The sequence below is a fragment of the Pleurodeles waltl genome, chromosome 5 (genome assembly GCF_031143425.1).
Source record: "Pleurodeles waltl isolate 20211129_DDA chromosome 5, aPleWal1.hap1.20221129, whole genome shotgun sequence".
Taxonomy (NCBI): domain Eukaryota; kingdom Metazoa; phylum Chordata; class Amphibia; order Caudata; family Salamandridae; genus Pleurodeles; species Pleurodeles waltl.
In genome coordinates, this window is record NC_090444.1 from 425,238,944 (window position 1) to 425,256,122 (window position 17,179).

Sequence of the window (17,179 nt, forward strand, 5' to 3'; positions counted from 1 at the left end):
GGTAGATCTTTTTTTGCTTTAATATAGCAAGTTTGAATACATGCAACTATCCATCTTACGATGCCTTGTTTGGATATAGGATTACCTGCATGAGGTTTTTGGAAGGCTACGAACAATTGTTTTGTTTTACGAAGTTGTTTTGTTCTGTAAATGTAATACATTAGTGCTCTCTTTATGTCTAATGTATGTAAGGCTCTTTCGGCTACTGAGTCTGGTTGTGGAAAGAAGACTGGGAGTTCCACTATTTGGTTTAGGTGAAATGGTGATATGACCTTTGGTAGGAATTTGGGATTTGTACAGAGAACCACTTTATGTTTATGTATTTGTAAAAAGGGTTCTTGTATAGTAAATGCTTGTATCTCACTTAGTCTTCTAAGTGATGTGATAGCTATTAGAAAGGCTACTTTCCAAGTTAAGTATTGCATCTCACAAGAGTGGTTCAAATGGTGGTCCCATAAGTCGTGTTAATACAATATTAAGGTTCCACAAAGGTACTGGTGGTGTCCTTGGGGGTATGATTCTTTTTAGTCCCTCCATAAATGCTTTGATGACTGGGATTCTAAAAAGCGATGTTGTATGTGTAATCTGCAGATAGGTAGATATTGCAGTGAGATGTATTTTAATGGAAGTGTAATCTTGCGCTTGGGACAATGGCTATGCATGAAGACATAATGCCTGGAAGTTTCATTACAAACCTTACTGGGTAGTGTTGGTTTGACTGTATGCTTGATGTTATATTTTGGAATGCTTGGACCCTTTGTGGACTTGGAGTGGAAATTGCTTTTTGTGTGTTGAGTGTTGCTCCCAAGTATTGTTGTATTTGGGATGGCTGCAGATGTGATTTCTGGTAATTTATAGAGAACCCTAGTTTGTGTAGAGTTTCTATAACGTATTGCGTATGAAGAAGACACTGTTGTTGAGTGTTGATTTTTATTAGCCAGTCGTCTAAGTATGGGAATACGTGCATGTGCTGTCTCCTTATGTGAGCGGCTACTACTGCAAGGCATTTTGTGAATACCCTTGGGGCTGTTGTTATCCCGAACTGTAACACTTTGAATTGATAGTGCATGCCGTGTATCACCAACCTTAAGTATTTTCTGTGAGAAGGATGGATGGGTATGTGAAAGTATGCATCCTTGAGATCCAATGTTGACATGTAGTCCTCCTTTTTTAGTAAGGGAACCACGTCTTGAAGTGTTACCATGTGGAAGTGGTCTGACCTGATGAAGAGATTCAGTGTTCTGAGGTCTAAGATAGGTCTTAACGTTTTGTCCTTCTTTGGAATTAGGAAATATAGTGAGTAAACGCCTGTTCCTTTCTGATGGTTGGGTACTAACTCTATTGCTTGTTTTTGTAATAGTGCTTGGACCTCTATTTGTAATAGGTATAAGTGTTGTTTGGACATATTGTGTGCCCTTGGGGGCACATCTGGTGGGAAATTTGTGAATTCTATGTAATAACCATGTTGGATAATGGCTAGGACCCATGCGTCCGTGGTAATGTGTGTCCAGTTCTGATAGTATGCGGTAAGGCTCCCCCCCACTGGTGTTAAGTGTTGGGGTTTTGTGACATTGGAGTCACTGTTTGGTTTGGCTTGTTTTAGGTGTCTGGAACTTTCCCCTTCCTATTGGGAATTGTCCTCCTCTATATGAGCCACAAAACCCTCCCCTCTGGTATCGTGCCTGATAGGTGGGTCTGGTTTGCGAGGTGGAAGGCTCTGGTGTTTGCATTGAAACCCCCCTCTAAATTGTGGCTTTCTAAATGTGCCTCTGCCCTGTGGGGAGTAGAGCGCGCCCACAGCTTTGGCCGTGTCCGTATCTTTCTTTAAATTTTCCATTGCTGTGTCCACTTCCGGCCCAAACAATTGTTCTTGGTTAAAAGGCATGTTCAACACCGCTTGTTGGATTTCTGGCTTGAATCCAGAGCTTCTTAACCATGTATGCCTGCGAATGGTTACCGCAGTGTTGACCGTTCGTGCTGCTGTGTCTGCCGAGTCTAATGCGGACCTTATTTGGTTGTTGGATATTGCTTGTCCTTCCTCCACAACCTGCTGGGCACGTTTCTGGTGTTCTTTGGGCAAGTGTTGTATAATCTCGTCCCAGTGTGCCCTATCGTAGCAAGCAAGTAGGGCTTGCGAATTAGCGATCCGCCATTGATTAGCTGCCTGTGCTGCAACTCGTTTGCCCGCTGCGTCAAACTTCCTACTCTCTTTATCAGGCGGTGGAGCGTCTCCTGACGATTGAGAGTTTGTCCTCTTTCTTGCTGCTCCTACAACCACCGAGTCCGGTGTAAGTTGCTGTGTTATAAACACAGGATCCGTTGGGGGAGGCTTGTACTTCTTCTCCACCATAGGCGTGATAGCCCTTCCTTTAACTGGCTCCTGGAATACCTGTTTTGCATGTTTGAGCATACCCGGGAGCATTGGCAGACTCTGGTAGGAAGCGTGGGTGGATGCCAAGGTGTTGAACAGGAAATCATCCTCTATTGGCTCAGAATGCATTGCTACATTGTGGAACGTAGCTGCCTTGGATAGTACCTGCATATATGCAGTACTGTCCTCTGGAGGTGACAGCTTTGTTGGGTAACAATCCGGACTGTTATCTGATACTGGTACATCATATAAGTCCCATGCATCTGGATCATCCTGTCATCCCTGTATGCTTAGGTGACTGCATTGGAGGTGTTCCCACCGGAGACAGCTGTGGTGAGTGTAGTGGGGAAGGTTGTGGAGAAAACCTTGGTGGTGGGGATTTTTCTCTGGCCACCTTCGCCTTCGGCTGCATTTCTGTCCCCTGAAATGCCAGTTTTCTTTTGGTTTTAATTGGAGGAAAAGTTTGTATTTTTCCAGTCTCTTTCTGGATATGCAACCTCCTTTGTGTATGGTCTGGTTCATCCATACTTATTTCCTGCTCAAATCTGTGTCTTTCATGCATTTGGCTGGAAAGTTCTTGCTCTTCTGTGTAAGAGCTTCTTTTCGGCTCCGAAGCCGCTTTTTTCGGTACCGATGTTTCCGAGAAAGTCTTTTTCGGTTCCGACGATATTTTTCTCACCTTGGGTGAGTCGAACTCTCGGTGTCGAGATCGTTCGGTGCCGGAATCTCAACCGGAGTCGGAAGTCTTCGGCAAATCTCTGGCCTTTTTCGGTGCCGATGTTTGGTCACCTTCTTTTTGATGGGTTAAGCCAGGGCCTGCTGGCGGTAGCGTCCCCTTGGCCTTAACAATCTTTGTGTGAGGTTTGGACGGGGCGGTTTTACTCACTGTTTTCTGCATCATCGAGGGTCGCTCACTTTCGGATTCGTCAGAATCCGTCCCCTGGATGGAAATTCTTTCCTCCTCCTCGACGTCGAGTTGTTCTCTCGGTGTCGACGCCATTTGCAGTCTTCTCGCTCGTCGATCACGTAGGGTCTTTTTAGATCGAAACGCCCGACAAGCCTCACAAGTATCCTCCCTCTGTTCTGGTGATAAACACAGATTACAGACCAGGTGTTGGTCTGTATAAGGATACTTCGAGTGGCACTTCGGACAGAACCGGAAGGGGGTCCGGTCCATTAGTCTTCAACAATGGATGTGGTTGGGCCAACCAGGCCCCGCTGAAGAACGGAAGCCCCAAAGGGCCACCGGAGAGCTTCTGCGATCGGTGCAGATACAATAACACTAAACCGGTACCGAACGAGAACAATACCGTTGATTTTTCGATATTTAGCTAACTTTCCCGATTCGAAATACGGAGCAAAGAGGAACACGTCCGAATCCGATGGCTGAAAGAAAACAATATCAGATGGAGTCGACACCCATGCGCAATGGGAGCCGAAAGGGAGGAGTCCCTCGGTCTCGTGACTCGAAAAGACTTCTTCGAAGAAAAACTACTTGTAACACTCCGAGCCCAACACTAGATGGCAGGATAATGCATAGCATGTGAATCTGTAGCTACACATGCCACCGAACATATAACTACAAAGACAACTATATCCTCCTATCAAGATAACTATAAAGATAGCTATATCCTCCAACCAAGTCCTGGCGCTCTTAATTTTCAAGCTTGTCAGTATATTCCAAAGCAATATTAGAGAGATAGCGAGGAGATGAATGCCAGCCTTATTCACTCAACAACTCAAGTAAACATATTGTTGGTCACATATTGTACCAGTGTGGGTCCTGAAATTTCTGCTCAAGTCTGATAAGTTCAGTCAAAGTAATATATGACGAGGCAGGTGTTCATGCATCATGCAGAAGTAGCAATGAGGCTTCTTGCTTCAATATCTTCCTTGCCACTGCTTAATTGAAACAAGGTATGGGCCTTGCTGGTATTATTTTTAATGCAACTCCAAGTACTGGGCCTAACTCTGACTGCACCTTCTCCAGTATGGGGGAAAAGAGATTCTCTCTCATCAACCAGCATGTCAATTACTTCTTTCCGAGGCACATGGTTTTTAACTCAAAGTCTTCAAACAAGAATGGATTTTCGTAAAGAGAAAATGAATGGATATTACATTAATAGGAGAGTCCCTTTGGATAACCATGAAACCTGGCTTGGCCCAGATAGCATGAATCACAGAAGGATAAGGTCCTCTACTGGCTAGCTTTTAGTATACAAGTTACCACCCAAGAAGGATGCTCATTCTAGGGGATATTCTATCAACCTGCAGGTCCCCACCTTATATTACCCCCCAAACCCCCAAAGTGGATCTGGAAACGTTTCCAGGAATGCTCTGGCGCACTGCTAGGTGGCACCACTTGCCTTCAGGCTGGCTCCATACCGCCCAGTAAGTGAGAATGGAGCTGCCCATAAAAGCCACCCCTGCGCACCAACCTCAGTTTCTTGTATGTCTTTCTCTGCACCCTTGGATGCAGAGTGTGAACAACTTGTATTAGTATACAGATTCCTAACTTAGGACCTTTTTAGATGTTAAAAAGGGGCCACTTCACAAACTAAGAAGTGAGAGGGAAGAGAGAAAAATATTGATGTATTAGTATTAATACAGCCCAAACCTAGCTAGGCAGCAACAGAGCTGTACATTACTTGGGATGCGGGGGAAGAATGGGCGACAATCTACAAGATTATGCACACCGAGTGGGGGATTATACAAATTCAATTGATACATTTCACATTTTTAGGTACAAAAAAATGTGAGATAGTGATCTTGATGCAGGTAAAGAATGAACCATCTGCTGGTAAACAATGGAATCTATAAACATATTTGGGTAGTATGTGAGATACGAACCTCCTCAAAACAATATGTAGCTGATTATTTAAGTTGTATATCAATCTTTCATGCAAGGCTGTGTGTAGGAAGTTGGCTCTGTATGTGCTATTTCAAAGTAAGGAATAGCATGCACAGAGTCCAAGGGTTCCCCTTAGAGGTAAAATAGTGGTAAAAAGAGATAATACTAATGCTCTATTTTGTGGTAGTGTGGTCGAGCAGTAGGCTTATCCAAGGAGTAGTGTTAAGCATTTGTTGTACATACACATAGACAATAAATGAGGTACACACACTCAGAGACAAATCCAGCCAATAGGTTTTTATATAGAAAAATATCTTTTCTTAGTTTATTTTAAGAACCACAGGTTCAAATTCTACATGTAATATCTCATTCGAAAGGTATTGCAGGTAAGTACTTTAGGAACTTCAAATCATCAAAATTGCATGTATACTTTTCAAGTTATTCACAAATAGCGGTTTTAAAAGTGGACACTTAGTGCAATTTTCACAGTTCCTAGGGGAGGTAAGTATTTGTTAGGTTAACCAGGTAAGTAAGACACTTACAGGGCTTAGTTCTTGGTCCAAGGTAGCCCACCGTTGGGGGTTCAGAGTAACCCCAAAGTCACCACACCAGCAGCTCAGGGCCGGTCAGGTGCAGAGTTCAAAGTGGTGCCCAAAACACATAGGCTAGAATGGAGAGAAGGGGGTGCCCCGGTTCCGGTCTGCTTGCAGGTAAGTACCCGCGTCTTCGGAGGGCAGACCAGGGGGGTTTTGTAGGGCACCGGGGGGGGACACAAGTCCACACAGAAATTTCACCCTCAGCGGCGCGGGGGCGGCCGGGTGCAGTGTAGAAACAAGCGTCGGGTTCGCAATGTTAGTCTATGAGAGATCTCGGGATCTCTTCAGCGCTGCAGGCAGGCAAGGGGGGGATTCCTCGGGGAAACCTCCACTTGGGCAAGGGAGAGGGACTCCTGGGGGTCACTTCTCCAGTGAAAGTCCGGTCCTTCAGGTCCTGGGGGCTGCGGGTGCAGGGTCTCTCCCAGGCGTCGGGACTTTAGGTTCAAAGAGTCGCGGTCAGGGGAAGCCTCGGGATTCCCTCTGCAGGCGGCGCTGTGGGGGCTCAGGGGGGACAGGTTTTGGTACTCACAGTATCAGAGTAGTCCTGGGGTCCCTCCTGAGGTGTTGGATCGCCACCAGCCGAGTCGGGGTCGACGGGTGCAGTGTTGCAAGTCTCACGCTTCTTGCGGGGAGCTTGCAGGGTTCTTTTAAAGCTGCTGGAAACAAAGTTGCAGCTTTTCTTGGAGCAGGTCCGCTGTCCTCGGGAGTTTCTTGTCTTTTCGAAGCAGGGGCAGTCCTCAGAGGATGTCGAGGTCGCTGGTCCCTTTGGAAGGCGTCGCTGGAGCAGGATCTTTGGAAGGCAGGAGACAGGCCGGTGAGTTTCTGGAGCCAAGGCAGTTGTCGTCTTCTGGTCTTCCGCTGCAGGGGTTTTCAGCTGGGCAGTCCTTCTTCTTGTAGTTGCAGGAATCTAATTTTCTAGGGTTCAGGGTAGCCCTTAAATACTAAATTTAAGGGCGTGTTTAGGTCTGGGGGGTTAGTAGCCAATGGCTACTAGCCCTGAGGGTGGGTACACCCTCTTTGTGCCTCCTCCCAAGGGGAGGGGGTCACAATCCTAACCCTATTGGGGGAATCCTCCATCTGCAAGATGGAGGATTTCTAAAAGTTAGAGTCACTTCAGCTCAGGACACCTTAGGGGCTGTCCTGACTGGCCAGTGACTCCTCCTTGTTGCTTTCTTTGTTCCTTCCAGCCTTGCCGCCAAAAGTGGGGGCCGTGGCCGGAGGGGGCTGGCAACTCCACTAAGCTGGAGTGCCCTGCTGGGCTGTGACAAAGGGGTGAGCCTTTGAGGCTCACCGCCAGGTGTCACAGCTCCTGCCTGGGGGAGGTGTTAGCATCTCCACCCAGTGCAGGCTTTGTTACTGGCCTCAGAGTGACAAAGGCACTCTCCCCATGGGGCCAGCAACATGTCTCTAGTGTGGCAGGCTGCTGGAACCAGTCAGCCTACACAGCTAGTTGGTTAAGTTTCAGGGGGCACCTCTAAGGTGCCCTCTGGGGTGTATTTTGCAATAAAATGTACACTGGCATCAGTGTGCATTTATTGTGCTGAGAAGTTTGATACCAAACTTCCCAGTTTTCAGTGTAGCCATTATGGTGCTGTGGAGTTCGTGTAAAACAGACTCCCAGACCATATACTCTTATGGCTACCCTGCACTTACAATGTCTAAGGTTTTGCTTAGACACTGTAGGGGCACAGTGCTCATGCACTGGTACCCTCACCTATGGTATAGTGCACCCTGCCTTGGGGCTGTAAGGCCTGCTAGAGGGGTGTCTTACCTATACTGCATAGGCAGTGAGAGGCTGGCATGGCACCCTGAGGGGAGTGCCATGTCGACTTACTCATTTTGTTCTCACCAGCACACACAGGCTTGTAAGCAGTGTGTCTGTGCTGAGTGAGGGGTCTCTAGGGTGGCATAAGACATGCTGCAGCCCTTAGAGACCTTTCTTGGCATCAGGGCCCTTGGTACTAGAAGTACCAGTTACAAGGGAATTATCTGAATGCCAGGGTGTGCCAATTGTGGATACAATGGTACATTTTAGGTGAAGGAACACTGGTGCTGGGGCCTGGTTAGCAGGGTCCCAGCACACTTCTCAGTCAAGTCAGCATCAGTATCAGGCAAAAAGTGGGGGGTAACTGCAACAGGGAGCCATTTCTTTACACTGTGTTGCCATCGCTTCTTTCTAGAAATTCAAGATTGAAGATGTAATTCTCTTCCAAATGCTTATTACACAGAATTGTAACACGACTAAAGCAGAATCCAGTCATTTTTATTTTTTGGTATGTGCTTCCGGGTATGTCGGGAGTATAATGAAGGTGAGCCTGTTCCATTCATGCCTGCACAGGTAAGTCACTCACTGTTTTCAGTACAGTCCATATCGAAGACAAGAACACTTGTATTACTACACAGGACAATGTATCATCCCGATTTGAGAGACTTCTCCAGATGGTGGGCACTGCAGTACATAGATTTTTCGGGGAGACGTAAACATCCTGTAGTTTTGATAAAACGGACGTGGGCCTTTCAATTTGCCATATATAGTTTTTGATCCATTGATATATTTGCTGGAGTTGGAGACGTAGGATAGCTATCTACAGCATGCCAAACACATAGCTGAAACTGGCGGCCAGTAACAAGTTTACCATTTACCCCACAGAGATAGGTGTAACACCCCCATTTCGAGAAGGCACACTGCATATAACTAATGAGGATCGGAAGACTGTCTGATTGTTGTTTGACAATTATGGCTGATCTCGATGCTGAGATACTGCACCTTGTGCAGCTTACACTGAAAATAGACATTGACAAGAGAACCATTTGTAATGTGTTTTGTCATGGGCTTTGCCTTTCATCCAATTTATCTTCTATCCAGAGAAGGATGAAAAGGCTGATATTGTGTCTGTGCATTAGAAGTGACATTACCGAGGAAACTATTGTTAGTAGGATATCACCTGCATAGAGCATACGTTTTAATGGCCTAAGACCCGTATCAATCCCCTTTTTGTGATTGGTGCCTCAAAAAGCGATTGCTAATTGCTTTAAGGCTTGTAGGAAGAGCAACTGGGACAGCCCTGCCTTCTTCTTCTAGTGCAGATTTTACTTGAGCTACAATTAATGACTGCCGTAAGATCAGTGAACAGCCATTTCAGCATGGTTAGGAATTACTGACTTATCCCCATTCTGGCCATGGTTCAGAATAAGTAGCCCCACTACAACTGATCGAAAGCTTTTTCCTCAAGTGAGACAGCCACTTTATCATCATTTTTAGTTCTTCATCTTCACAGTAGATGGAATATAGTATGTATATGGGATGTTCGTCCAGGAAGAAATCCAACTTGATTCCATTGCATGAGGGCCTGAATCACTTTTTCAGTGTGTTTGCAGAACGCTGGAAACATTTTGATGTCACTATTCATCATGGGCATCTACTGATAGTTGCTGCCATGTAGATGATCTTTCTCCTTTTTGGCAATCAGCATGATATAGGCTTTGTTGAAGTCCGCTTTCAAGTCTTCCTCCTTAATAGTTCCCATAACCCTGGTTTTCATTAGGCTAACTGAATGTTCTACATCGACTTTGTAAAATTGGATTGATAACCAATCCTCTCCTAGGGCTTTATGTATTGGCATATTTTTAGTTGCCTCGATGACTTCCTCTTTGGTTACTTCACAATCAAATTCTTCTTTTAGCTCTGGAGTAAGACATGGTATTGATGGATGGTCCATAAACTGTTATCCAGCTGGGGGTCTCCTTTGTCGTGTACAGTGCAGCGAAGGAGGGAAATTTCATATTTATTTCTTGTGAATTTGTAACAGGAACCCCTAATGCTCATAAAGTGCTGGTGTAGTTGATCTAGCATTTCTGTGTTTCAGTTGAACAGCTAAAAGCCAACCACCTTTTTCGCCATGTTCACAGTGGGCACTCGTAATTCTTTGCGAGGCTTTCTCAGCATGTTGCAAGAAATTATTATTCTGGTCGTAATTCTTCAACGTAGAGGTTTTCAAGTTGGACGCAGAGGGGCATCATTTGTATCTTTCTTAGAGCGCAGTCATTCCTTGTTCAAGGTTCTCTTTTCTTTTAGTGTAGCTTCCCCTTAACGTACCACAGTTCATATCTGGATCTATCTCCAATACAGAATTTTCCCGCTGCCCATAAGGTTTGCAATGAGCTTACTGAGTCTTTATTTAGTTACATGTATTCTTTGAATCATTCTTTCGATTTGCTTTTTCCTCTGGAATCTTTTATCGCAGAATATCCATTCTCCATGTGCTAGAGTTTTAGATCTAGGTTTAGGTGACTGGGGTATGATTTGAAACCAAGCTGACCTGATTCGATTCCACAGTCCAAGATCTTAGTTAATAATGTACACTCCGTGCCTTTGGGATGGGGAAGTCTCTACGGGTCTGCCAAGGAGTGGTCAGATAATACGTCTTTCAGGAGCCCTCTCTTGTTGATGTTTCTGAGGTCTGGCCGGAGATCTCTCCAGAACAGGATCGATTGAAACGTTCCTGTCTCTCTAATTATCACTGCTGTAGAGTAAAATCTAGTAAGATTTCCATGCAATTGATTGAAAAGGTTGTTTCTGTTGTATTTGGGGCATACCAATACGGCCAGATCACGTATTAGGAGCTTGGCAAAAATATACTGTTCTTGAGGGTTATATCATCTTTTAGTTATTAGGACCAAAAGGGTTTTATGGATAAGAATTGGTACTCTATTTTTCTTCTACAGTAAGGTGGTGGAATCTAACAATTCTGTTTTGTCAGCTGTACTTGAGACCGTAATCACCGTTTCTACCAAGTCTTGTTTCAGTTTATCAGTATCTGATTGGGATATGAGGGTTTCTTGGATAAATGCTATATCCGTTCACATTCATAGATCATATTTTGAAGATTCTGTGACATGCACTGCCATTTTGTTTAAAGGCAGTGAGGAAAGTGCAGGAGTCACTGCGGAAAGGAGGTCTGTGGAGGATGTTGTTTGTCCTCATATCTTTATGCAGGTGAGCTTACTTTTATAGAAGGTGTTATCCCCACTGTAGTATGTGTGTCCTAATTAAAACATATTAAATGAAGAAATGGGGGGCACTTTAGAGACCACAGTGTAATTTGATAGGAGGCTGGTGGTCGGAAGACCCACCTCTTCATTTTCGCCTCAAAACGTTAAGGGATGATCTAGATTTGTCTGTCTTTAGAGAAGGGATGATCCTGAGTTTTATGTTGCATGGTGTTGCTGGCTCTCAACTGCACCAATCATGTTTAACTTTTGCTTTTGTCTGATTCAAGTAGCAGCATCCTGTGCAGGGTTTGCCAGACAGTAGTAGTGATTTCAATGTCAGACTGAACCATTTTCTTCAGATTCGCTACTACACCTTGTAGATTGTAAAGCTCCCTTGTTTTGCTGTCAACTGTCTCCGGCACCTGATGGTGGTCTACTACTAATTGCAGGAAACCCAACTTCAACAGCTATTGTTGTGTTAGGGGCAAACTGGTATCCCTGACCTCCAAAGGCGTGCCACAATCATAGCCTTCAATTTAAGAAACACTGGAGTGGACCTGGTAAGGCTGAAGAGAAGTACTAAAAATCGAAAATGCTCCTTTCAACCTTGAACGATAGGTAACATCTGGGGGACTGCAGGATGGGTATATTGTAACTGTAATTGTATACTGCTTACTACCTCTGACGAGGGAATGAAGCGCTTTTCGGCAAGTAGCACACTACTCTAGACCCCAAGAGGAATTAGTGGTGGATTAGTACAGGGAAATATGAGTACAGTATTAGTTAATCTGAGCTGAGGATATGTGAGTTTGTTAGTTGGATTGACTAGAGTAATGGAGTGACAGAGGAGGGAAGAATCCAGTAGTGTTAATTGGGAGTTTATAGTAAAAGGATGAAGCTTCGCATGAGTAAAGGAGAGATGGAGGAGGGAAGAGTCTGTGGAAAAGGTTTAGGGAGATCATAATAGTAGAAGGGATTTTGGATGAGTCAAAGGTGAGATAAAAGAGAGAATTTAGTAGGGTTGTTTGGGAGATCATAGAAATAAACTGAGGTTTGGGGGTGAGCTAGATGCGGTAGAGGATGGGTCTGGGATGAGTCAGAGTGGGGATGAAGGATAGATTAATAGATACATAGGGTGATGGGGAGACAGAGTAAAGCTTACTAGAGCGAGAGTAAATTTTATTATCATTTTTATTTATTTAACTGTATTTATTTATTAAATGTTATTTAAAGTGTATTTATTTATGAAATTATGCGTCCTGCAGGTCCAAGGCACCAACCCAGTCCCTCAAGTGAAGAGCACCCAAAAATCTGAGCTAGCATTAGCATTCTGAATTTGTCCTTCTGCAGAAGGCCTTCAGAGGACTATGGTCCAATATAGGCCAGAGGCCTCCATCCTTTTTTTGGTGCAAGGAAATTTCAGGAGTGGCAGTCCCCTCCTCTCTCTGATTTCAATACCAATCCAGTGGCACCTCTTGATGGCAACACTCGCACCTCCTGTGACACAGAGGGGTGCTTTTCTGAAAGTTGGTCAGATGTGGAGGCGGGGTAGATTTGGCCGAGCAAAAAGAAAGGGCATACCCATGCTGAACGATTTGTATGACCCATCTGTGAGACATGATGGATCACGAACCTTGGAGGAAATACTGAATCCTGCACCCCACAGGATGTGTAAATGCCACTAAGGGCAAAGTAAAGTGGCTCTGCCACAGGAGGAGTGGTGGTCTTGCAGTCAGTCCTGTGTGTTGACTGCCAGATTCCAGTCCTTGTTCTCAAAAGGACTGGGTGACTGTTGTGGCAATTTTGGAGACTGACACTAACTACACGCCAGCCCCCTGGACTAGCCTCTTATTTTTCTGAACTGATGAGGGGAAGTGCTTTGGCAGGGGTCATAAGATCAATGGAGCACTTTTGTACCAAAAAGATGTGAACCATTAAAGGGCATATTCATGAGAAAGGCTTGCTAAGTCTCCAAAAACATCCTGTGGAATGTATCCAAGATTGGCGGCAAAGCACAACACTACTGCCAACAATCCCTTCCCAGGCAGGCAATCAGTCGTATCAAGGCCAGAACAAAGCATGTATTTGGTTACATACAGATCATTAAGGATTGTTTTAGTCATAGAGACCCTGAGGTCATCGGGGACCGCTGGCAAAATCTTGCTGTCTATTTTCTGGGGGCATGCGTGTAGGAGCCCAACAAACAGACGGCATTGACCAATCTCAATGCCAGACTAGCTGAGGAGAACATTAGTTTACCAAATTATTAAATCCTCTTCAAATCCCTATCGAGAGGAGTTGTGTGGAATGAATCAGGATTCGCCATTGCAAGTTGAAGCCTGACCCACCAGGTTATCTGGGGTGTTGAGCAAGAACAGGACTTTGGCCAAATGACCATCAAGTGATCAATTAGGGCCTTAAAGGAGAGCAACGTGGAAAGAGATGGCTGGCCAATGCTGCAAAATTTCCATAACAACGTCAGTGTTGGTCTCAGTTGAAGATTTGTAATTCTGGGATCTCAGTTGCCCATCCACCACAGCTGCAACTAATGCACTCTTTTCGGTTGGTGGTCTAATTGGCAAGTCCAACCCACTATTAGGGGAGGTATCTAGCTCACTGTCCTGTTGTACGTCAATGTAATTTTTGTCATCATAATGAGGGAGAGATCCTCATATCCCTCCTTCCCCCATCATCATCGCCCTGTGGTTGTGTACCTTGTTCAGAATCAGGGTAAAAAGATAATGGAACCTCTGGTGGTGCATCTGCCCTGGTAGGGGTATTGTTACAGAGTAAGGCTGTATGTCGACTGTTGTGCTTTAGTAATTCTGTAGCACAACTTTGGCCACGATCTGGCTGAAGTCAGTTGAGGGTCAGACACTGGAATCCGCACTAGATTCTCTTCCAGCACCAGTGGCGTTGGAGTCAACGAGGAAACAGCAGGTGCAGGTCCTGGAAATTATTATGTACTGGAGTCAGTAAAGGACCCGTAATAGGTCATAAGGGGTCAGACGGCTCTGAGGATGGAGTAGAGGCTCTTGTGGTTCTTTGGGGTTCGAAGGCTTGCCAAAGGAAACTAGAAATGCAACTGAAATCTGCAGCAAGGCCGCTTTGAAGGCCTCAGTCTGCTGAGGCATCACCAATGGTCCTGGAAAGTGGGGATGATAGTTTAAGAATAGTGTCTGCAATCGGACCCCGAGGAAGACCAACTGACATACTGATGTCCTTCCTTGGATACGGAATGGTGGGTTGCAATCGAGTCCCCTACGCTTTTTTATGCTTTCACTTCGGCTTTGATTTAGAATTATTAGAGGACTTTGACCACAAAGTTGACCTCTCATGAGAACTACCCTGAGAACGAGCCTGAGCCCATGACCTAAAGCAGGAATGGGACTTTACGCAAGGGCTTCAATGATTTATGCTGGAAAGCCTATGGCCACCTTCATGTGCATAGAGTCACACTTATTGCACTGCTTTGAGTCCTGAGCCCAAACACTATACACACCCTTGTGCAAGTCCATGACCGACATCGGTTTTCTAAAGTCATTACATGGTTTGAAACCTGTGGTTTTAGCAGGGGGCATATTTCCCTAGCACACTGAATATCTTTCTTATGAGCTATCCTAGGCTGATGGGACTCTTTCCACCGGGGCAGACAGGTATCAACTAGAATAAGAGAAATCATGTATAAATATAAAATTGGAATGCTCAATGATACAATGGAAATGGAGGAGCACTGCACAAGTATTTGTACATTTCATTGCCCTAAACTACAAAATCTTCCTTTCAGAAGGGACTCTCGAATATAGCATGGAGTGAGAGTAGTTGTAGAAAGAATTTAGTGACTACCAGAGGTGTTGGAGAAGAGTATCACCTCAGCGTCCCCAATCCTGCAAAGGTTCTCAGCTACTAGTTCAACTCGCAGATGAAAGTATGTCCAGCTGAGCTGAATCCATGCATGCTGAATTTTTAGAATAACATCTAAGTAAACAACTTTCATTAAGCTGAGTTTTATGCAAATCCATTTAATGTAGATACCTCAAAAATATGTCAAATATCCAACTCTCCTGGGTCCCCAGGAGTAAAGGGTGATGCAGGGTCTGTGGCTTTCTGCTCCTCCTCCATAAGTAACAAATTCAATGAGAGCAGAAGAACCGGTTGAAGGGGTGGGGAGAAGCCAACAGGAACTAACAAGCTGCTTACGCTCCCAGAATCAGCCAGGATGTGTTTAAGGAGTAAATTCTGCCGTCAGGCTTGAAAGTTTTAATAGCTTTAAAAGCCTCGGAGGACAACATTCACCATAAAAACCCACTACCTTGTAATTGGCCATCATCTTTGGTGAGTGTCAATAACGCTGCAGCAGCAGCTAATTACCCATTAAACTTGCTACATAGGGAAGATCAGGCAATATTCCAGTGCCGAATGCCACACCGCTTTGTCTAAGGCAATATTCACATTTTGAAATATGCAATGACATACTAATCACAGTGAGAACTAATCGCAATCTCAAGCACTGACAGCTGTGCAGCCAGGGTTATAAGATTTTCATTCATTAGCAACACAAAGAAATAGAAGTGTACTGTGTAGCTTAATGGAAGAATCTGTATTACGGAAGACATGGGCATTTGCTTTATCACTTTCTTATAAATTACCTAAGCATCCAAAAGTTATACCAATGAAAGAGAAATTAATTGGGTGGGTTCTCAGAGAAAACATAATTGTCGAGAACTGAATATATATAAAAGTTTAAATAATTCAACAATTTACCTGGTTGTTGAGAAATGCTTCAGCCTGCTTAGTGTCTCTGAGAAACAGCTGGTAGGCATGGGATTGAGACAGGAGATTCTGCCTGTTCTCCCACATTTTGTGAAGCTCATTCCATCCGGTGTCCAATGCCTGAAGACGCTGCCGCAGAAACATGTACTGGGCATCAGTCTGACCCTGGGTCACCATTTCACCCATGTCCCTCATCTTCTGATAGTCCTCCTCATAGTTGTGAATCTCATTTTTAATGTTCTCATGCTGAGTAAGAAGTTTTTCGGCCTCAGCCAATGTGTTTGGCATGTCTTCTGAAGCAATTGCTGTTTGCGTTCTAGAAAGCCAGGACTGGAAGTCATCCAAGTCACGCAAGAACTGTTGAAGTTTACTGGCTTCTCCCAGAGATTCTTCACGATTTTTAAGGGTGGTTTTCATTTCTTCCCATACATCATTGATTTCACCAAGACGCTCACCAATTGCCTGGGCCTGATCAGGATGTTCAGCTTGAAGTTTCTCTGATTCTTTTTGTAGATCACTTAACTTTGCCTCAATGGCTGCCAAGTCCCGCTCCATGCCAGTCAGCTTCCTCTGCAGGGCCATTACTCCAGCAAGGTCATTCCCGAGTTCTTGTGTTGATTCAATCACTTTGGTCTTCTCTCTAATCCATGACTTTGTTTCATTACATTCAAGATGGTAGTTCTGGATACTTAGGGCGGAGCTGAGAGCATCTTTGGTTTTGTCCACCAGTTCTCTAAACTGACCCCATCTAAAAAGTACAAGCAGGGATATCAAAGGTACGTTAGAGACACAACGTTCATACTAGAAGTAGTTAATAATAAATGTTTAAACTCTTATGAATAATGTCTGCCCAGAAGCTTTACAAAAACAAAATGCACACAGAGAGACAATTGTTATGCATTATGGGTTCAGCGTAAAGTGTGATTATACTAAGAGTACATTAGCCAATAAGATGCAGTTGTACAAGAAGCTGAGAGATCAACAGCATTACTTACCTAAAATAATCTCCCTTCCCACAGATATACCTGCTTCTTATCTAGCCACCCGGAGAGGGACGTACACCATAAACAGTAAGACTACTGCCCTAATGGATGGCACACATTTTAACAAGAGCTTAGAATCACAGTGCATAAACTTCCTGAAGTGTAATCTGTCCCTCTCAAGTCACAGACATTCACCAGCTTACTAGGAATTTGATTACTATTCTCTCTACACTATCTCAACATTGAAATAGATCTGGAGGGTTGGCTGTCTGCAACAAATGGAACTTTTAAGAGTACAACAGTCTTCTGTGTAACTTCTTACTATTTATTTCTCCTTCCAGCACTTCCACCTATTCTAAAGACAAGATTTCCAAACACTGAAAGGCAATAAAAGCAGGTATCACAGGGCCAAGTCTTAATATCTAGGCAAAAATGTTCCTAAACATGCCCAGCTCTGGGCTCAAGTCCAACACAGCATGCCTATTATTATGCATGCTGCATAAAAAAAATGCTTGGGACCTCGCCTCCAGAAATGATTCTGGATTGAAAACATGGTGAGGAAAAGAAGTTGGGAGACTGATGTTAGTCTGCGTATAGCCGAGTTGTGCAACAC

At 44.5% G+C, this 17,179-nt stretch overlaps 1 protein-coding gene across 4 annotated transcripts in view; it reads right to left on the reverse strand.

Annotated features, from left to right (window-relative positions):
* Positions 1-17,179, reverse strand: part of SPTBN1 (spectrin beta, non-erythrocytic 1) — a 502,311-nt gene that overhangs the window by 164,035 nt on the left and 321,097 nt on the right. For all 4 annotated transcript variants that reach the window (XM_069234188.1, XM_069234189.1, XM_069234190.1 and 1 more), the window contains one exon: positions 15,575-16,331. In XM_069234188.1, coding sequence (XP_069090289.1) covers positions 15,575-16,331 — 757 coding nt within the window. The remainder of the gene's footprint in view (positions 1-15,574; positions 16,332-17,179) is intronic.